We start from the raw sequence: 22,243 nt of genomic DNA on the forward strand, positions 1-22,243 counted from the left end.
GGGAAGGGGAAACGAGGAAACTGTTGAAGTCCACATTGATGCCCTGGGGTTGAAGTGTTCTGAGGCGGAAGATGAGGCGTTCGTTTTACCCCTCAAAGATCAGCAAGGCGGCCTTTGTGTGGAGCCACAGAAAAAGGGGGAGATACTAAATGAATATCTTGCATCAGTATTTACTGTGGAAAAGGATATGGAAGATATAGACTGTCAGGAAATAGATGGTGACATCTTGCAAAATGTCCAGAATACAGAGGAGGAGGTGATGGATGTCTTGAAACGCATAAAGGTGGATAAATCCCCAGGACCTGATCAGGTGTACCCAATAATGCTGTGGGAAGCAAGAGAATTGATTGCTGGGCCTCTTTCTGAGATATTTGTATCATCGATAGTCACAGGTGAGGTGCCAAAAGACTGGAGGTTGGCAAATGTGGTGTCACTGTTTAAGAAGGGTGGTAAAGACAAGCCAGGGAACTATAGACCGGTAAGCCTGACCTCGGTGGTGGGCAAGTTGTTGGAGGAAATCCTGAGGGACAGGATGTACATGTATTTGGAAAGGCAAGAACTGATTAGGGATAGTCAACATGGCTTTGTGCGTGGGAAATATTGATTGAGTTTTTTGAAGAAGTAACAAAGAAGATTAATGAGGGTAGAGCAGTAGATGTGATCCATATGGACTTCAGTAAGGCATTCGACAAGGTTCCCCATGGGAGACTGATTAGCAAGGTTAGATCAAATGGAATAAAGGGAGAACTAGCCATTTGGATACAGAACTGACTCAAAGGTAGAAGACAGAGGTGGTGGTGGAGGGTTGTTTTTCAGACTGGAGGCCTGTGACCAGTGGAGCGCCACAAGGATTGGTGCTGGGCCCTCTACTTTTTGTCATTTACATAAATGATTTGGATGCGAGCATAAGAGGTACAGTTAGTAAGTTTACAGATGACACCAAAAATGGAGGTGTAGTGGACAGCGAAGAGGGTTACCTCAGATTACAACAGGATCTGGACCAGATGGGCAATGGGCGAAGTGACAGATGGAGTTTAAGTTTGATAAATGCGAGGTGCTGCATTTTGTGAAAGCAAATCTTAGCAGGACTTATACACTTAATGGTAAGGACCTAGGGAGTGTTGCTGAACAAAGAGACCTTGGAGTGCAGGTTCATAGCACCTTGAAAGTGGAGTCGCAGGTAGGTGGGCTAGTGAAGGCAGTGTTTGGTATGCTTACCTTTATTGGTCAGAGTATTGAGTAGAGGAATTGGGAGGTCATGTTGCAGCTGTACAGGACATTGGTTAGGCCATTGTTGGAATAATTCATGCAATTCTGGTCTCCTTCCTATCGGAAAGATGTTGTAAAACTTGAAAGGGTTCAGAGAAGAATTACAAGGATGTTGCCAGGGTTGGAGGATTTGAGCTACAGGGAGAGACTGAACAGGCTGGGGCTGTTTTCCCTGGAGCGTCGGAGGCTGCGGGGTGACCTTATACAGGTTTACAAAATTATGAGGGGCATGGATAGGGTAAATAGACCAAGTCTTTTCCCTGGTGTGGGGGAATCCAGAACTAGAGGGCATAGGTTTATGTTGAGAGGGGAAAGATATAAAAGAGAGCTCAGGGGCAAATTTTTCATGCAGAGGGTGGTGCATGTGTGGAATGAGCTGCCAGAGGAAGTGGTGGAGGCTGGTGCAATTGCAACATTGAAGAGGCATTTGGATGGGTATATGAATAGGAAGGGTTTGGAGGATATGGGCCGGATGCTGGCAGGTGGGACTAGATTGGGTTGGGATATCTGGTCGGCGTGGACAGAATGGACCGAAGGGTCTGTTTCCATACTGTACATCTCTATGACTCTATAACATTATAAAACATCCAAAGGTGTAGCAGAGCAGGGCTCTACAAGTGCTTTATTCCATTGAGTCTCTGTCCCATGTGATCTGATGTTTCTACACATGCTCAGTCACTATTGTTAGAGTATTGATGCAATTTTATTCTTTATTCCACATTTCCAAATCTTGAGCCCTTCCTACTATTTACAGGGATTTTTTTTTTGTGTTGGGGTAATCTCTGGGATGGTTTCACCATTCTGTCCAACCAGGTACTGAGTTATTTTTGAGGTAATTAAGGATTTGATTATTCCAAACACATCCTCTGAGGTCCTTCATTCCTTGCCTCTGTCATTATTAGCAGTGTTGTCTTGTTTACCTCCTGGGGATAAGCGTGTTTAGACCTTCTGGCTGCTGGCCATTTCAGCAAAATCATGGCACTCCTGTTATTTTAAGTGATGCTAGTTTGTTTAGACAGGGTATGAGCTTGGTTACTGCAATGTATTAATTACAGTGTAGCACCTTGGTGAACTTCTGACCAATCTACATGCAAAGCACTGGAAACAGTGAATTATGGTACATTGTCAGAGATGATATAAGCTGTGTTTTCCTACATGGAAAATATCCTTCCTCATGAGGTTTAGCTATTAACCTGTCAGAAGTTTTAGAGCCACATTTTTTGAAACTTATGTGAGAGAAATTTTTTGGAGAGGTAATGGGAATTTGTTCACGTTGGCAAGTGTTTTACAAGTGGACAGAGTAAATCTTGGAGAGTCCTAGCTTGCTTTCATTTAGATAATTCAGGACCTGGTTTATTTTTATTAGAGGAAAGGTGCATCACTCGGAAGGGCTTTTGGTTTTAATGGGTGCAAGTCCTGGTTGAAATAGTTTCCTCTAAAGGAAGAAGCTCAAAAGTTGGACAATATGTTAATGCCATTCAAGAGTTTTGTGCTTTGGAAGTTCCAGTCCAGAGTATTTGGCTTGAACTCTGAAGGTGTTTCTAGTCTCAGTTGTGTGAGAGAATATTCAAGGACAATAGTCAATAGGTGCAGGAGTAGGCCATTCAGCCCTTCGAGCCTGCACTGCCATTCAATGGCTGATCATTCCTAATTAGTATCCTCTTCCTGCCTTATCTCCATAACCCTTGATTCCACTGTCTTTAAGAGCTCTATCCAACTCTTTCTTAAATGAATCCAGAGACTGGGCCTCCACTGCCCTCTTGGGCAGAGCATTCCACACAGCCACCACTCTCTGGGTGAAGAAGTTTCTCCTCATCTCTACCCCATATTTTTAAGCTGTGTCCTCTGGTTTGGCACTCACCCATCAGCGGAAATATGTTTCCTGCTGCCAGAGTGTCCAATTCTTTCATAATCTTATGTCTCAATCAGATCGCCTCTCAGTCTTCTAAACTCAATGTTATACAAACCCAGTCGCTCCAGTCTTTCAGTGTAAGGTAATCCCACCATTCCAGGAATTGACCTTGTGAACCTACGCTGCACTCCCTCAATAGCCAGAATGTCTTTACTCAAATTTGGAGACCAGAACTGCACACAGTACTCCAGGTGTGGTCTCACCAGGGCCCTGTACAGCTGCAGAAGCACCTCTTTGCTTCTATATTCAATTCCTCTTGTTACGAAGGCCAGCATGCTATTAGCCTTCTTCACTACCTGCTGTACCTGCATGCTTGCTTTCATTGACTGGTGTACAAGAACACCCAGATCTCTCTGTACTGCCCCTTTACTACCTCAATGGAATCAATTTAGGTAATCTGCCTTCCTGTTCTTGCCACCAAAGTGGATAACCATACATTTATCCACATTAAACTGCATCTGCCATGCATCTGCCCACTCACCTAACTTGTTCAGGTCACCCTGTAATATCCTAACATCCTCATCACATTTCACCCTGCCACCCAGCTTTGTATCATCAGCAAATTTGCTCATGTTATTGCTGATATCATCTTCTATATCATTTACATATATTGTAAAAAGCTGCGGTCCCAGCACGGATCCCTGCGGTATCCCATTGGTCACTGCCTGCCGTTCCGAAATGGAGCCGTTTATCACTACCCTTTGTTTCCTATCAGCCAACCAATTTTCAATCCAATCTAGTACTTTGCCCCCAAAACCATGTGTCCTAATTTTACTCACTAACCTCCTGTGTGGGACTTTATCAAAAGCTTTCTGAAAGTCCAGGTACACTACATCTACTGGATCTCCCTCGTCCATCTTCAGAGTTACATCCTCAAAACATTCAAGAAGATTAGTCAAGCATGATTTCCCCTTCATAAATCCATACTGACTCTGTCCTATCCTGTTACTACTATCCAGATGTGCCGTAATTTCCTCCTTTATAATCGACTCCAGCATCTTTCCCACACTGAGGTCTATAATTTCCTGCTTTCTCTCTCCCACCTTTCTTAAAAAGTGGTATAACATTAGCCACTGTCCAATCCTCAGGAACCGACCCCGAATCTATCGAACTCTGGAAAATAATCACCAACGCATCCACGATTTCCCGAGCCACCACCTTCAGTACCCCGGATGTAGTCCATCAGGCCCTGGAGACTTATCAACCTTCAGACCTAACAGTCTCTCCAACACCAAATCCTGGTAAATATAGATTCCCTTAAGTTCAGGTCCTTCAGCCACTGTTACCTCAGGGAGATTGCTCGTGTCTTCCCCAGTGAACACAGATCTGAAGTACCCATTTAATTCTTCTGCCATTTCTTTGTTCCCCGTAATATATTCCCCTGTTTCTGTCTTCAGGGGAAGAGGGAATCAAACTCTCATGACTAGGAAATGAGAGAAACAGCTAAGTCGAGCATGCAGATGTCATAGTGTTGGGAGTTCTCAGTACTGTAGAGGATTGCTATTAGATAATGGTGTTTTTTGCTGTTTCACAATCTTTCATTTACTTATCACTTATTTTGTGTAATCTAAGTCCGATCTGCAGCATTGCACACTTGTGGTTTGGTGAAAGGCCACTTTGCTTTTTTCAAAGAAAATCAAAATATAATCCATGAAGCTAGATTTTAGTCTGGGATCTGAATTGTCCAGTAATAACATAAGCTTAAATCATTGCAATACTCCACTGTCAGGGAGGTATTTCTTTCTGCTACTATCTGTGAATGGAACAATTGGTGACCGTGTTCTTGAGAGAAGCTGAGCCACTGACTACGTGTGTATTACTGTGTCCTGGCCAAATATTTGAAGATATCAAGATGACCCTGGGCAATCTTCAGGATGATATCCAGATGCAGACATCATGGGATCAGCAAACGCTCATCTTGGAGCAAGCGCTGATCCCTGATGTAGATGTGTGACTTTGGATCCTGGGTAGCATCTTTGTGATTTATTTTGCATTCAGTAGTTAATAAAAATTTATGGTCAGTTTCCATTGTAAATGGTAGTCTTAAGGCAGAGTCAGTTTTCTTTCATGCCCAGGTTGTAGCAAGTAGTTCTTTCTTTCCTGTTGAATGTAGCCATTTTGTTTCAGTCAGTACCTTTGCAGTGTCATATTATCCCTTGAATTTGGAGTGAAATTGCTCACAGATTTGTGGACAATGCATCTGCCATTACAGTAGGAAGAAGTTCCGACCTCTTGAAGGTATGTGCATCTTTTTAATTTGGTCAAATTATGATTGTTGATATTCAGTCAGCATCAAGCCTGATCTCTCTCTTCAAAATTGTCATTGAGGTGTATTTAGTTGAGCAAAGTGATGCAAAGGTTTGTAACCATTGTGGTTCACAACAGTCATAAGCTTTTGACACAGCCACTGCAGGGATATGGGTGGTCGGTGCCTTTTTTGACACACTTCCCTGCTTACTGCAGTGGTGCTGTCTTGGTTCTGCACCTTCTCAGGTGAGTGACTTGGAATGGCTTACACCTGCTATGCTCTTGTTGATTCTGTTTCAAGCCCTGTACATTCTGGAAACTCCCTGGACAGAGTTCATTACTCAACTTGAGCTGATGTCGTGTCCCCTCTGGTGCTGTTTGTACTTGTCCCTGGACTGTTGTTGCAGTTTTCCTTTCCTTCGTCAATTGTTTGGCTGGCCTTGCAGTCCACCACCTACTGATGCTGCTGCTGGGCTTTTTCATCGCACGTATTGCTGCTTTTCTGAATTTCCTCACCATTTGTTATTATATGAATATCGTTAGCAGCTTGTAGTGGTTGGACATACAAGAACTAAACATCAAGCCAGTGCAAATTATTAACTTTTATGAAGTAAAAATTTCATTTAAAATCAACTCGCTTAACATTGTTGACCTTGAAAGGAGATAATTAGTGCATATGTATTTATTTTGAAGAATACTTACGGTGTAGAAGGAGACAATTCATCATCATCTATCTACATATTTTTTCTGAGCATTTTAACTTTATGCTGTCCTTTTCCCATAATCCTGCCCAATTATTCAGCTTACATAACTTTCCAATCCAGTCTTGAATGCCTCAGTTGAACCTGCATCCACCACATTTCCATCTAATCTCAGAGTTGCTCAATGTAGGTAATCCTACCAGCTGATACCTGCAGACTTCCTAAATGTCTGCCCCTAGATGGCACCTGGTCAGCCTAACTGTAGTGTAGTGTACTGTAAGCGAGTAATCCTTTTAAAACACTAATGTATTGCACGGTGTGTGGTATTTATCCACATTTTGTGATTTGTATTTTTTAAAGTTACTTCAATTTGAAATACACGGTAAGTCACACACAGCACAGTATTTTCATCTGTACAGTTTTTTTCCAGGTCAAAAGTTCTGCAAGTACCGAGCACTGGCTTTGACGTTGATCCATGCTTTGCTTAGTTGTTTTGTTTAAAGTCATAATTCTCAGGAACACAATCGCACCTTTAAGTGAGGGATCCCTATTTACTCAATCATGGTAAAGCAGGGCTTTGCTACTGCCATCTTCTCTCGATATAAAGTTGTACTCATCCACTTTCAGCTGACATATTGTACTTGTTTGTGACATTTAAACAATTTATATAGCTGGGCTCCCAATGTTCTTTAGATCTCCACCATTCCCAGCTGTTCACCATTTAAGGAGGTCAGAGGGGTACAGGGGGTCTAATATAACTGGTTGGTAAGTTTTGGTTTTTTTCAGCACTGCCTCTTGGAAATACTCCATGCCCCTTGCCATCTACCAGAAGGTTCAACCATAGAGATAAAATCCTCTTCCCAATCAGCTGTGTAGGAAAGTTTGATTTTATTTTCAATTCTGTTTGTACTTGAATTAATTTATCTTTTTGTTTCTTTTTGTAAATAGACTGTAATGAATATGGTAAGGTATTCCAGTCTCCAGATTTTACTGTTAAATGGTCTGCTGATTGCTGAAAGGGCTGGCATTTTTACAACAAGAACAGTACACGAGCTCCTTTGGGGTTACAAAGATCCAGTACTTTCAGCCATCCACTTCTTCAAAAAGGACATTGATAATGAATTTGGGCTCTATTATAAGGTATGTCATTTCTCAAGTTTTTTATTGGTGAAGAATTTGCAAAGTTGAAAATGCACAGCAATTCTGCTAACGTTTTGAAGAAAGACTGGAAACTTTAAAAGTCTGGTTTTGATGATAGTGTGCAAGTCAGTGCTGACCTCCTTAACCTTCAGATCATGATAGTCTGATCCACCCCCTAATCATTTTGTGTGTGGGTGGCTTGTTGCTTGGTACTGCTGATTTGAGTGATACTTTAGGAAGCTACCCTGCAAGTTGTAATTAGATCTTGAAGCCATGGAGCCCTCTACTCAAAGAAAAATGCACGCATGAGGTTGCATTCACGATTTCAGCGGTGACCTGGAATTTTGTTCTTTATGAAAAGAGCATTTTTTTTCAGCTGAACTGGGGGCACAGGGAACGATCAACAGTTGTGGAGTTCCCACAGTTGTGTGTAGAAACGGGGGTCAGGAAGAGAAAAAGATTCTCTGCCTTCTCAGTTTGTTCTTGTAGAAAGTTAGCCTGACTGCATGAAATCAGATGTATGCACTTGAAAGTATCACTTTTATTTTTAAAAAATCTCAGTTTTTCCAAATTATTTTGCCGTCGATGTTTATATTTTAGTTTCTCGGTGTGTTGCAATGTTCCAACAAAGCACGACATCAAGAAATAAGAGCTTCAGAAATTGGCCGCATTATGATTGTCCTCCCACTTTCTTTCTTGCATTTTCTTCTCCCTACAGCCCCAATACCACACTCTTGGCTTGTTTATTTGCTCATAGAGGACCCATTCACTCCTTTTCACATTTACACCCATTTTGCATCTCTCTTTCTCTTTGACCACCATTAACTACCTCTTTGTCTTCTGCACTGTGGATCTGTGCCATCTGCTCCTTGATCCTCCTCCGCCTCTATGAAAACTATTATAAAATCACCATTTTCCAACACCTTTCAGTTCTGAAGAATGTTGTTTTTCTCTCCACGGATGCTGCCAGACTTGAGTTTCTCCAACAGTCTTTATTTGTTGTACAGTATATTTTTAAGTTGTGTGCTCTTTTTATGGACTGACTGGATGAGTCTGTACACTATTATGTTTCATTTTTGATTCTTGAACTAATTTTGTGTGGAAGCACGGGTTAATTTAAATGATTAGAATTGCGTTTGGAAAGGTTTCTGACCTGGATGGTCAAGTGATTTACTTTGTGTATCTGTTTGCCTGGCAGTCATTGGTTGTAATGTGTTCTTGTACTTTTCAGATGAATGGGACAGATGATGGTGAATATGTTTTTCTCACTGGGCAAAAAAGTTATAAAAATTTTACGACCATTGTTGAATGGAGAGGTAACAAGTAAGTGTTTTTTTTTCTTTTTGTTTCCAATTGAGGATTAATAATCTACCGAATTTGACAACGTGCAAACCCGAACAAAGTGTTGCTGATCTGGCAGCTTTAAACTCTGGCTAGATTCCTGTCAATCAATTTCTGGTGTACTGTTAATGCTGGCATTTTACGGGAACATGTACAGAACTATCCATTAAATGTTTTGACAATGTAACGCACAGATCTGTTTTGTGAAAGCATCAATTGTAGTGCATGGTGCAAATTGATGGTTGCTGTTCCTTTTTTGTGCTGTTCTAATGCAAGTCTTTTTTTCGGGCTGGTTTTGTGTTTCTCCTACCCCTCCCTCAATTTTTATAAAATGTTTAGGTCATTGGACTGGTGGACAACAGGTGCATGCAATATGATCAATGGGACTGATGGAACCTCTTTCCACCCATTGATAACCAAAAATGAAACGCTGCGCTTCTTTTCTTCAGACCTTTGCCGGTAAGCTATTTCTTCCATTTTCTTTTGGTTTTCTTTTAAAATTCAGCTAATGTGCAAAGCTGATAGTAGCAGGAACTTGCATTTATAGAGTGACTTCTAATGTAGTAGCACATGCTCGTGTTTCCTAGTTAATGGTAGTCAAAGAGAAAGAGAGATGCAAAATGGGTGTAAATGTGAAAAGGAGTGAATGGGTCCTCTATGAGCAAATAAACAAGCCACGAGGGTGGTGTTGGGGCTGTAGGGAGAAGGAAATGCAAGAAAGTGGGAGGACAATCATCATGCGGCCAATTTCTGAAGCTCTTATTTCTTGATGTCGTGCTTTGTTGGAACATTGCAACACACCGAGAAACTAAAATATAAACATCGACGGCAAAATAATTTGGAAAAACTGAGATTTTTTTAAAAAATAAAAGTGATACTTTCAAGTAATCGGACACATATTGGCACCAAACCAAAGGACATCTAAAAGCTTTGCCAAAGAGAAGTGTTTTAAGGGGTGAGTTAAAGGAGGAAGGAGAGATACTGAAACAAGAGAATTGGAAAGGAAATGCCTGATCTTAGGATATAGAAAGAAAGGTACCTAATACTGGGAGTGACAGAAATGTGGGATATGCAAGTGGCCAGAATTGTGGAGCGCAGGTAGATCATGGTGGTTTTTAGGAGTGAACAAGTTAGAAAGGCAGGGAGAACATGGTCACAAAGGCATGTGGACACCTTTTCTTTAAACTCTTGGATATCTTTTAATTCTTTCTTTTTATCCCTTTCCTGCTCTTTTTTTTTCCCATTGCCACCTCAAGTTTTAATGTTTTGTTTTGTGAATACCGCAGTAAAACACTGAAGAAAATAAGGCTGGAGCTGAAGCCGAAGCCACCTTTTCTTCCAGTTCCAGGAAACTGGCTTCTATCCCAGAACCACAACACAAGCTCCACATGGTGCTCCAAGCACAAAGCTGAGCCTGAATAACCCTAAACCTCTGAATCTATCTGACACGCGCTAGAGTAGAATGCACTCAGTTTGCTGCTCACTTTGTATGTTATTATGAATAATGTCCATGATGCAGGAATACACGATACACTGAGGACCATCTCTAATTTCCTGACACTGGTATTCATCATTTTGCTGATCTAAATGATCTTATGGATCAATAATTCATGCAGCAGTTTAAAAATAAAATAATACCAAGGTAATTTTCAAATGACAGCCATTGGAAAGAAATTCTGGGAAGTTTCTCCTTCAATGTAAAGTCCTTACTTCCTTGCTTTATATTTATTTATAGCCTGTGTCCCCCTAGGAGGAGACCTGTGCAACCTGACCTTGTTGCTTTACTGTATCTGTCTGCATTCTCTTCAGAATATGTTCAATTATTTCTTCTTGGACATTTTTCAAGAAACATTTTAGTAAATTGATTCAATAATATGCCAATGTGGTGCCTTGAAATATTTATTATCTTAAAGCTACTTTATTATGCAAATTGTTAACTTTCTGAACTTCTCTATTTCAAAAATAGATAATATCCATGACCAGGATCTTCATATACATAGTCACTAAAGCAGTTCAGTTCTGTACAGTAGCATATGAACAAACAAACATTGGACGTTCTCCTCCCATCCTCCACACACTTTAACCACTTTAAAGAGGAGCATATCTTTTTGGGATGGTGCAAGGGGAGCAGATAAGAACACTCTGCAATCCCCTTTGAAAGCCACAGTTTTTTGTGTGTCTTTGGAATTCCATGCAATTCCCAAACTGTTGGGAATGGCAAGAGTCTGACACATTGATATGGCTTGTTTCAGGTCCTTTGGCACTGAATTGCAGTTTGACCTAGGCGGCGCGGTGACACAGTGGCTAGCACTGCTGCCTCACAGCGCCAGGGACCTGGGTTCAATTTCCGCCTCAGGCAACTGACTCTGTGGAGTTTGCATATTCTCCCCATGTCTGAGTGGGTTTCCTCCGGGTGCTCCGGTTTCCTCCCACAGTCCAAAAGTGTGCAGGTCAGGTGAATTGGCCATGCTGAATTGTCCGTAGTGTTAGGTGAAGGGGTAAATGTAGGGGAATGGGTCTGGGTGGGTTCCGCTTCACTGGGTCGGTGTGGACTTGTTGAGCCGAAGGGCCTGTTTCCACACTGTAACTAATCTAATTAAATATATTATTGTTTGGCTCCCATTCTCTCAAATAATTGTTGCCTTGAGCATGCCAACCCATCCTAGTTCAAACCCAACTTGTGTGGAGCTGCCTTACCTTGTGGGAAGTGTAGTGGACCAGGAGGAGGACGTCCATTTCTTGATCCTGTACATCAGGTGACAGTGAAAAACCTCCATCAGTTTGAGCCACTGGATGCCTGTGGAACTTCACCACAAGAACCTCAGGGGAACAGGCAACAAATATAATGGCTGTAATGTTTTGGGCACTTGCATTGTAAAATGCTTTTTAGCAAATGACATCCAGGTTACGCTTCAGTTTACACTGAACTGCTGTGTCAATATGAAGTTGTCATTGTAAAATAAGCAAATCACCATTGTCTGCTTTTTAAAATTGACCATTTTAAGCAGGTAACACCCTCGTGTATACTGTTAGTCTCTCTAAATATTACGAAGCAACTTCTGGTTCAAAGTTTGTGTTCGATAACACTGGCGCAGAACGCAACTCATTCTGTACTGTCTTGTCAATCTTTTTGAAAGTAAGAGGAGTTTGACTAATTATGCTTTTTTGAAAATTTTTCTTAATAGGTCTCTCTATGCCAATTTTGAGCAGGAGCTTCGTGTCAAAGGGATACCAGTTATGCGATTTGTGCCGCCAAATGAGGTTTTTGCCAATGTTACAGTCAACCCAGAAAATGCAGGTTTCTGTGTTCCAGCTGGAAACTGCCTGGGATCAGGTGTATTGAACATCAGCACTTGCAAGCAAGGTAACTGATTAAAGTCCCATGTTCCCTGTTGGAAGGAACAGAGTTCTATTTGAAGGGAAGTTCTGGATCCTTCAAGATAAAGTTAAAGATTTTGTGGACTAACAGTACAAAAGGAGGCTGGTTAGCTCCACTGCCAGACAGCGAGGGTGTGGTTGAGCATGATGCCAACCGTGCATTCCTGTCTTTGCTGAGGTAGGTTTAGGACCTCTTCCTTTATCCCGCCCTTTAGCACGATGATGGTGTTAGGCTTGGTTAAGTTAGCATAAATAATCGTGTAGTACCTGAAGAAGAAAGGTATTACAGTTCCAGTGTGTTAAGATTTGTCATCTGGGAAGCATTTATTATGAAGAAGTTGTGATGTTACCAATAGTAGGTCAGAGTGCAATTTGTGTGGGAGTTCAAACTGGCAAGTATTGCAACCTGTGGTTGCACTTGCAGAACTCACCTTTAACAATTGTGTTTATAAGATATTGCAACTTAGGCTAAGTCCCACTGAAAAGGTCAATGGAATTTTGCAAATTGACTGCCTGAGGGTATTTAGCACTTGAAATGGTCTCAGCTGACTCAGGTCAGCATGTTACAACCAGGCCAGCCTGTCGATAATGTCACCGCTTGTATTGAGAGTGCATGTTTCTCTGTTCCTGGAAACCTAACTAGGTTCAGTGCATATGGTGAGCTGCTATACAAATCAACTAAGCTAATCTTCCTCTTTTAATTTGAGTAAAGTGTGAGTTTAATTTGTGCAGTCACTAAATATGTAGTAGTTACACTATAAATGAAAAGACACCTTATTTACAAAAGACAATACTATATAGGCACACTCGATCAATTAATGCTTTATTTTTCTCTCCTTGGCTACAATAGGGGCCCCTATCATTCTTTCATCTCCACACTTCTACCAGGCAGATCAAAAATTTATTGATGATATTGAAGGAATGCATCCAAACAAGGCGAATCATGAAACATTTCTGGACATAAATCCTGTAAGTAAACGTGGTTAACTTCATAAAAAAATAGAACCGAGCAACATTATATAAAAGAAAAGGAGCAGCAGAGTGCCACTGGTCCTTCAAGCCTACTCTGGCATTCATTATGATCATTGCGGATCATCCAACTGTTCTTGGTCACTGACAATTTGCAATACAGTGCACGATGTGTGGGTTGTAATCTAAAAATTGTAACTTTCAAAGTGATGTATGAAAATGTTAACAATGTGCAGGAGTAGATCATGCAGCTCCTTGAGCCTGCTCTGTCACTTTATAGGTCGTGATTGGTCTGACTGTAAGCACTAATCCCTTTTTGTGCCTGCACATGGTAACTTTTCACCATCATCCCCCTGCGCCTTGCTTGACAAAAATGTATTCAAGGACTGTCTTCTCCAAAAACGTGATGGAAGCAGAGTATCAAAACATCTGGATGCTCTGACCGTAAAAGCTTTGCCTCCAGTGTTTTAGATGTTCAGTCCCATATTGTTAAGCAGTCACCCACAATTGTAGATTGTCCTATAATTCTCCTCATCTACCTCTCAATACCCTCCTTATTTCAATCAAATTGTCTGTCATTGTTCAAAACTTCTGCAGATACAAGCCCAGCCTGTCCAGCCATTTCTCCTAACAAAATTAGTCCAGTATTAGTCTCTTAAAACTTTTCTCTGAACTGCTTCCAACAAAATTACATCCATCCATAACTAAGGTGACCAGTGCTGTACATAGTACTTCAATACAGTCTCGCCAGTGCTCTATCTAACTGAAGCATAATCTCCCTACTTTTAATTCTCTTGCAATTAATAACATTCTGTTAACATTTCTAATATTTGCTGTACTTGCATACTAACCATTTGTGAATCATGCACTTGGTCATTATAACCAACACCTAATTGAGAATCTGGAAAACTCTTGAGTGGTTGGAGCCGTCCATCATCTCCGCTCCAGGCCACCTTGCAGGAGTTCTTAAGGACAGCATGCTAGCCAAACCATCTTCGTCTGCTTCATCAATGACTTTCCCTCCATAGTAAGGGCAGAAGTAGGAATAATGGCTGCTGATTGTACCATGTTTAGCACGATTCACGACGACTCGGATACTGAAGCAGTTAATATGCAAACTCAACAAGACCCGGGCAATATCCCGGTTTGGGATGGCCATTTACTAAACGTACAAGTTGTAATCTTTGTTATTGGTCTCAACATTGGTTTAATGTCAATTAATGCTTGCTTTGTATTCAGAATTAGTGACCATTTGCAGAAACACACCTTATTACTATGCACTTATCTGCCCTGTGACTAGCTCAACTTCATATGTGACAACAGTTGAACAATGGCCTCTTATGGTTTGCTGGAAATCAATTATGTGCTGCCACATGTTTCCTCTACTTTAGAGGACTAAAGAATATACTTTCCCCTGGCAGCTGTCTCGGACCTTCTACCTGCCCTGGTGTTGCATAGACTGGATCTGGCCACATTGCTACAGAATATTCCAAGTAGTTGGACTGTACTATATTATTCGGTCCTTCTGGAAAAAAAACTGTATGGAGAAACCCCTTTGTCATCAGGCAGTAATCAGCATATCATATCCTTAAGTGGTTCTGGAGACATTTGGCAGAATGCCTTACCACCAGAACTTTCAAACAAACTTGGCCAGTGGTGACAAGGGTGCACCCTGTCTTGATCTTTTTGTGTGTGAGATGCCTCTCTGATACCATAAATTTACCCTTGAACCAGCTGCAGTGGTAAAAAAAGAGCACCTGTCTCCCTTTGCCTAGAGGCAGGAGTTTTTGCTGTTGTTCACCCCTAACAGCATTGTGATGCAAGACTTTGTGCTGGACAAGCTACTCCCAGGGATGTGCACCAAGACAAATGTCAGCTGTACCTGGAGGATTGTCACCCTGATTAAAGGCTCTATTTTGCCTGAAACGTTCTGGTCTTGCAGTATAAAGAGTTGTCCTTGACTGAGTGTTACAGGTTGGTACATTGCAAGGTACAGAACCATGTGCTAAGGAATGTATTAAAGCTTAGGGTAGCCACCTCAAAGATACAATTCAAATGTAAGCAGGCCAGTAGCTTAATTCCAGCTCCTTTATTATTGCTGCTTGGAAAGCAGGTTCAAGACTGGGTTGCTGGATCTCTGCTGATAAGTGAATTTGTTACAGAGAGTACTCTAGAAGGTCGGTTTTATGTATTGTGCTCAACTGTCCAATGGCTTCCTTCAAAACAGCTATCATCATTTGTAAAGATCAAAGGAAGTATCCTGATATTGTTTAAGGCAGAACACTCAGTAATCCAACAAACAATTGCAACCTTACAAGTACTGCACAGTCTAAGTTGTCCCACTCCCAACGTTTGCATAAAGGACATAATGCTAACTATCCATGCCTAATTCTCAATCCAGATCATGCTCATTATAATGTCTTCTTTCTGTCAGATAGTATAAGGATAGCATCTGGATTCCAATGGACAGCTCTAACCCACCAATCAGAAGCAATTATTTTTCAAATGTAGTGGATAAAATGATGAAAGTTCTGGCTGTGGGAGTGTTTATGGATTTTTGAGCTAAACTCATCTCTTTTACTATGTTATGAAATTAAACCTGAAATGTGCACTTCAGAAAACAAATTCTGTTTAAGAATATAGTTTTCTGCTCATTGGATGATTGCTGTTGATGTGGATGAAATGCCATTGGTAGTACGGGTCAATAAAATTAAGATACTCCAGAGACTCTAAACAGGCAATCTAGCCTTATTAAGCTTTCCTGTCACTTGTCACTACTTGCTACAAGCATGCTTTGAATCTGGTGCTTGGTAGCACTTTTTATCCAAGAATGATGTGCACCTCGACTTCTGCTGTGTTTCTGCTGGAAAGGCTGATACTGTATTTCAACAAAAAAATCTCAACCTAAAATCAGCTGACAGGATTTGGGGATAGTTCAAGCACAAGGTAGTCAATAACAGCTCATTCTTCAAGACCAAAAATTAACCAATGTCAAAGTTTGGTACAAGGAAGGAAATTGTTCCAATGTTTAATTAGCCTTTGGAATTACCCAAATATAGCTTCACATCTATTAGAAATTAAATAACTAGTTTATAAACTAATTTGTCTATGTATATTCCTATTTGAGGAATGGTCTCATGATTTAGGGATGACCTAGTTGATGTTACTACGTAGCAACAATTTAACAAACTGCTTAAAATGGTGACTGATGCCACTGAAACAAAGCAGATGCCTATGGTGCACCAAAGTCATTTTTATAAAATGTTTGATTTTTTCTCTCTCTCTTAAGTTATTGTGGATTCACATTTCACCGTGACTGGAATTTCTGATATTAGGAATGAAGGGTGTTGTCTGAAACAATGGTTCTGCAAGGATTAACCTTTGTGTTACATTAGCTCCAACCATTATGTTAATATCTCTGTCTGTGGGTGTGGTCAATAGGTTCTACTCTAGCTTTGGGAGGGAGCCAGTGTGTTTGTATTTGTTTCACAAGATCCTAGTAATTATGCCTGACCAGATACAGTGTGTAATGCTATCAACTAATAATGTGATCTCTTTTTAAAAACAGCGCCTCTTCTGTTGATAATCTACAATGGTGCATCCCTAATCCTAAGGCCCAAGATGCAGCAAAGATAAAGGAGTTGTGGCAGAGTTACCACCAATAATTTTTACTCTGTACCTCTGTAGTAGACGTGGCAAATATCCCATCACAATATCACATACCAGCAGTCATTATCTGGGAAAATACTATGAGTGAAAACTATGCCAAGCCAGGGCAGTTTTGACTGGAGAGAGGACATGGAGCAGAGCCTTTTCATGATTAGTGTGACTGTGATGTTCACCCAAAAAAAGTGGGAAGGGAGATTAAAATTAAGGAGTGGGTGAAGTAAATGTTAAGGCAAATGCATTTTTCTTAGTTTGTAAATTTGAATATTTTAAAACATGACAATAATTCACGATAGGCAAATACATGTGAATAGTCACAGTGCCACTTAATGTGGGGCAGCTTGAAAGGTAAAGTACATTGAATTTAAGCAGACAATCAGAATTGCTCATTTCTAAAATAATGTGCATGGGTGCAAACAGTTGAAAGAAGTTTTATTACAGGATGGTGAACACCTACAAGAAAATAACTTTTTTTTGTGTATGAATACATGAGTGAATGTCTGTCTGTGCTGACTTGTGGTGCTATTTAGCTTACAGGACTCCTCGTGAGGGCAGCAAAGCGAGTTCAGGTCAATGTTTACATTGAACCAATAGCAGGATTTATGTGAGTAGATTTTCAAATATTATTCAACGCCAGTGCTTGGAGGTTTTGGGGATGCACTTGCTATTTATCGATATTGTTCGCATTGTACCTATTTTTAGCTTGTGTCAAAAATGGTAGAAAAGCGAAATTTGAAGTTCAGTTTAAAAACTGTTTGATTTGACTCTTAAGACTTTAGAAGCAGTTCTGAATGCATTGTTTCTTCCCATCAATTTTTTTTTCCTCAATAAAGCTGGGGGAAAAGGCCAGAATTATTACGGTGGAGAAAGAGGCCAGTGATCCTCATGCCTGCACGTGCTCTGTTATCTGATGCCAATCGCCTGCCTTTCCCCCACATCTCTACACGCTATTACTACACAAATAAATATCTAATGTCTCTTGAAGGCCTCAATTGAACCTGTCTCCGCCTGAGCATTCCGTACACTCATTTTGTTTTCCTCCCATCATCCTTGCTTCATTTGCATATCACTTTTAGCGTATGGCCTCTTGTTCTTGTTTCCTTAAAAGTCAAAATAACTTCATCGTATCAAGCTTTATCGTCAGTTTTTAAGATTTTTTTTTTCCTTGATTTAATCACAGTATTTTAAACAATCAGCTTTTGAGAGAATTTTCTTTTCAGACTTTGCTTCTTCACTAGATTTGGCTGGTCAGAGTATTTTTGAGTTTTTGACATGTTATTGATAGTTGCTCAATGCATGGCATTCATTGTCTCCATTGTAAAGTGGGCTGGCAGCCTCCCAGCGCACAGACTTCTGCCTGTTTCCTTTCTATCAGCTACTCATTCCTGCTTGCTCTGTTTTGATGAGCACTATTCCATATTGACCCCAGATTCTGGTCTATCCTAGATGGATTTACAGCTTTATATAAATCTAATTTTAAAATAAAAATTGAGTACATCAGAGAGAGCTGGGCACTCTGGGTAATGAATGTCAAGATGTCTCTTCCAAAAAATTGTTAACAGTAATTCAGTTGCAAATTTTGTAACTAAGGTTGAGAAGTTTTGTTCGGCAAAGATATAAGTGCTCTGAAACTGAAGTGGATAGATGAAGCATCTGTATATAACAGGCGCAAATGCTCCTTGTTTCTGTGTAGTGATGGGGACAGTTCAGAAATCGCACCAAAGAGATTGTTGAGTCACAAAATTGCTACTTGCAAAGGAAGGCCATTTGGTCCATTATACTGTACTGACTCTCAGCATTTGGGCTTAGTGCCAAATATCTGTTTTTCCCCATAACCTTGCACGTTGTTTCTACTTAATCATCCAATGCCCTCTTAAATCTTTAGTTGAACCTCCTCCAGATACTTCAGGGCAGTGCATTATCACTTCCAGTCCATACCTGACTCTTGTCTGTACGATGAAATGTTTCTTTTTATACTTATTTCTTGTGCAGAACACTTTTATATCTATCATCTTACAAGCATGAGCAATTTCTCCCTATCTACTTTGTCCAGCCACCCCTCAATTGAGAAAACTTTCATCAGATCTCATCTTTATATTCTCCTGTACAAGGAAATCTGTACCTATTTCTTCAATCATTTCTCATAACTGATGTTTCTTATTCCTGGAACCATTCTCAAAAACCTCTTCTGTAATCGATGCTTGCATTCAGGTCCTTTCTAGAGTGTGGCAACTAGCACTGCACACTCCATTCCAGCTGAGGTTTAATTAGTTCTGTATAGATCCAGCATAACCTACCCGCTTTGTACTGTATATCTCTATTAATGAAGCTTAGCATACTTTAGGCTTTATTAACAGCTCTGTCTCCCTGTACTACCACCTTGTGATGACTGTGCATATATAAACCCAAGTATCTTTGATCCTCTATACCCTTTGGAATAGTAGCACTTTCCATACTACTCTTTACGCTCTCTTGTACCACAGTGCATCAGCTTCAAGATTTGTGCATTGAACTTTATTGAGCCAGTTCCAGCCAACACAAGCCAGTGGTTAGGACTCTGATTACTTAAGTTCACCAAGCTGCTGATTTTCTGAGTGAGCAGTTCCTGGCCAACATGTTCTTCCCTCACCGCCCCTCCTTTTTGATCTTAGGATCATTTTCCTTTCTTTTTGCTAACTGCTCATGGGATTACTATTGACCCCAGTAGATGTGTTACATGTGCATTTTAAATATAAAAGTACATCTAACTCCTTAAAAACAATCTCCATTATAATAAATCATCCGTTCTGTTTTGGCAGAGCTTCAACTTCTAATTTTCATATTTTATTTTTCTACCTTCTGACCCTGATACATTAGTAATCATAGTACTCAACATGGACAGAAAATCAGTATTGCAGCCGCACTTGATAATATTCTCCCCCAAAGATGTATTTGAACATTAGATCCCCAATTCCAAAGCTTACTCCAAAAACTGGGGACACTCAACACCTTATTTGCCTTATCAGCATTTATTCTAATTGTTTCAGTATGTTTAATCCATTGATGGATTATCTTCTTTGCCTCCTTCACAATTTATGTACAACCTGCTGTTAGGTCTGGAATTGGTGGCAATGTGGTGACACCTATCCCCACAGAACCTGATCAATGCATTGAATCATGAGGTTTTCCTTCATTACCGCTTTTATTACTGGCCGTGGGATGTTTCATTCCCCCACAATGACCAGGTCTGAAGTCCTCTTTCCAGCAACTGCATACTATTATGTCGTATGTCTGTACTGCACATGCATATCGCACAAGAAAAAATGATTTTTTACAGGCAAGCAGACAATGAACAGTGTTGGTAAGTACTGATACCAGTGAACCACACTTTTACTGTGGCCATCATTATCCAATCATCGCTCAGTAATGAGCTGACAAACTGGCTAATAATTTTTCCATCTGGGATGATGGATAATTTCACTTCCTAGAATTTTGTTGAGAACCAAATGCCTGAACGTTCCCAGATACTCAGCCTTACCTGTGTGTGCCAAACCATCCACCCCTGCATAATGCATACTTGACTCCTCTACTTCCCCTCTATTAATCTGGAGTATCTTGATCTTTTGAGTAAAGTTATTGTTGATCACCTGGGTATTCTTCAAATGTCAATACTGACTGGTCTGTTCGTCAGCCGTGATGAAGAACTAGAGTTAATTTATTGTCGTGTGTACTCAAGTACAGGATTAAAATGAAACATTTACGATGGCGCAATCTTAGATACAAAATAGATAAAGTTTACATTACTCTTAATTATTCGTAGTATAAATTAGAAAAATAAGAACGAAAGTTCAAGGGTCCTGGAGCGAGTCTAACGGTGGCCCCAGTCGCTAATAACCTGGTCTCAACGAGAAGTATTATTCCTGTCATCTTGGACTAGACATGTAATACACAAGTGTAAAATCTGCATATTATTTCCAGCTTGTTTCTTACATTTAAGTCCAAATTTTCAATTTTCCCTAGTAGTCCATCCAAGTCCTGTTCCCAATTTTCTTTGGACTCTGTTTTTCTTGACTAATTTCTTCTTGTGGTGGGATAAAGGAGTGGCCTGTTTCTTTTATTGCCTATCTTCACAGATGATAAACAGTCAAAAAAACATTTTTAAGAGTTTTGTTCTCTCTCCCAGTATTCCTTTTTTGTTTTGATAAAAATGGCCCCTTGGGATCATTTGCTATCATAACTTGGCACTCATGTTTTTCTCCTTGATCCACTAAGTTATTGGCTAACATAATGGTGGTTTTCACCTCTATAATTATATTTCTCCCCTGTAACTACAGTGTTCATCTGGCTTACCGTGCCATTGTTAGTATGTCCATCCAGCAGCATCTCAATGAATATATGTTCTGTCAAAATTGTCAATGGGTTCAACCTGACAATGTAGGTGAAGTGTTGTACCACCCAGAAAACTGCTAACAAATGCCTTTCATGCCATGTACCCCATGTTGTACTGGTGTGAGTATACATGAGGTTTAGGTCTTATCTAACCATACACCTCTTGCAATAAGACCACCGATTTTGTGGAATATGTTGCAGCCACCTCTCGGGAGGATGGTCCAGTGGAGTTTGGGGTTTACAGGACAGGAATATTTGCTAAGCCTTGTTTCAAAACTATTATTGTTTCCGTTTCCATGGGGCATCTTTATTTAATAACGTCATTAATGGTGTTATATTTGTGGCAAAACTATTAATTAAGTCTCTACAATACTTAATTAAGCCCAAAAACCATCTTCATCCCTTCATGTTTGTAGGGATGGGAAGTCTGTCTGCTGTTTCAATTTGTTTGTCTATCTTTCTCCTGATGTTAACATCACTCCTAAGTAACTCACCTCATGCCTCATTTTTTTTTGGGTTCACTTTCAACCCGAACTGCTTTTAATAGTTGCAGAAACTCTTTTAGGAACAAGTAATGATCCCATTCGGTTCCTGTTTGCAAAAGCAAGTCATCAACATATTGTATCAGACAGTCTGGCCTAGAAAAATGCCCTAATCCATTGCTTACCCTTTGATGGAAAACTGTCAAATCCCTGTGATAAAGCTATCCACATATATTGCTGTCCTTTAAAGGTAAATGCAAATTTATATGGACACTCCTGAGTCAAAGGGATTGACCAAAATCCGTTGATATCTAAAACTGAAAACCATAGCACTAACTCACTTTGTTTAATCATAATTTCAGGACTAGTAGCCACCGTCGGAGCTGTTATAGGTGTGACTTTATTTAGTTCCTTGTAGTTGATTGCCAGCTCCTGTCTGGCTTTTGAACTGCCAAATTAGAGGAGATTAATGGAGGCGAGAGGTCGTAGTACTCAAGTTACTAGACGCTGGATTACTTTCTCTGTCTCTTTATGCTTGTTTGGGAAATCTATATTGTTTCTGTGGCTCAGGGTCTGGTCCTTGGATGCAAACCACCCTCTGCATCTTCTCACAATCATGTTTGCTTTTGGCAAAAGCATTTTGGTTCACTGTTAGTATGGTCTGGACCATTGGATCCAAACTCATCTTATATAGAGTTTATTCAAATTTCTCCCCCTGTGCAAACCTGTTCCCTGTATTGACCATCTGATACTGCAGTGACAGGTCATAC

General features: G+C 40.4%; 1 protein-coding gene across 1 annotated transcript in view; it reads left to right on the forward strand.

The window, feature by feature from the left end:
* LOC132816372 (lysosome membrane protein 2-like) overlaps positions 1 to 22,243 on the forward strand; it is a 69,789-nt gene that overhangs the window by 25,168 nt on the left and 22,378 nt on the right. The window contains exons 4-9 of the mRNA XM_060825846.1: positions 7,078 to 7,269; positions 8,501 to 8,592; positions 8,950 to 9,069; positions 11,796 to 11,974; positions 12,839 to 12,957; positions 17,154 to 17,227. Coding sequence (XP_060681829.1) covers positions 7,078 to 7,269; positions 8,501 to 8,592; positions 8,950 to 9,069; positions 11,796 to 11,974; positions 12,839 to 12,957; positions 17,154 to 17,227 — 776 coding nt within the window. The remainder of the gene's footprint in view (positions 1 to 7,077; positions 7,270 to 8,500; positions 8,593 to 8,949; positions 9,070 to 11,795; positions 11,975 to 12,838; positions 12,958 to 17,153; positions 17,228 to 22,243) is intronic.

The sequence above is a fragment of the Hemiscyllium ocellatum genome, chromosome 1 (genome assembly GCF_020745735.1).
Source record: "Hemiscyllium ocellatum isolate sHemOce1 chromosome 1, sHemOce1.pat.X.cur, whole genome shotgun sequence".
Taxonomy (NCBI): domain Eukaryota; kingdom Metazoa; phylum Chordata; class Chondrichthyes; order Orectolobiformes; family Hemiscylliidae; genus Hemiscyllium; species Hemiscyllium ocellatum.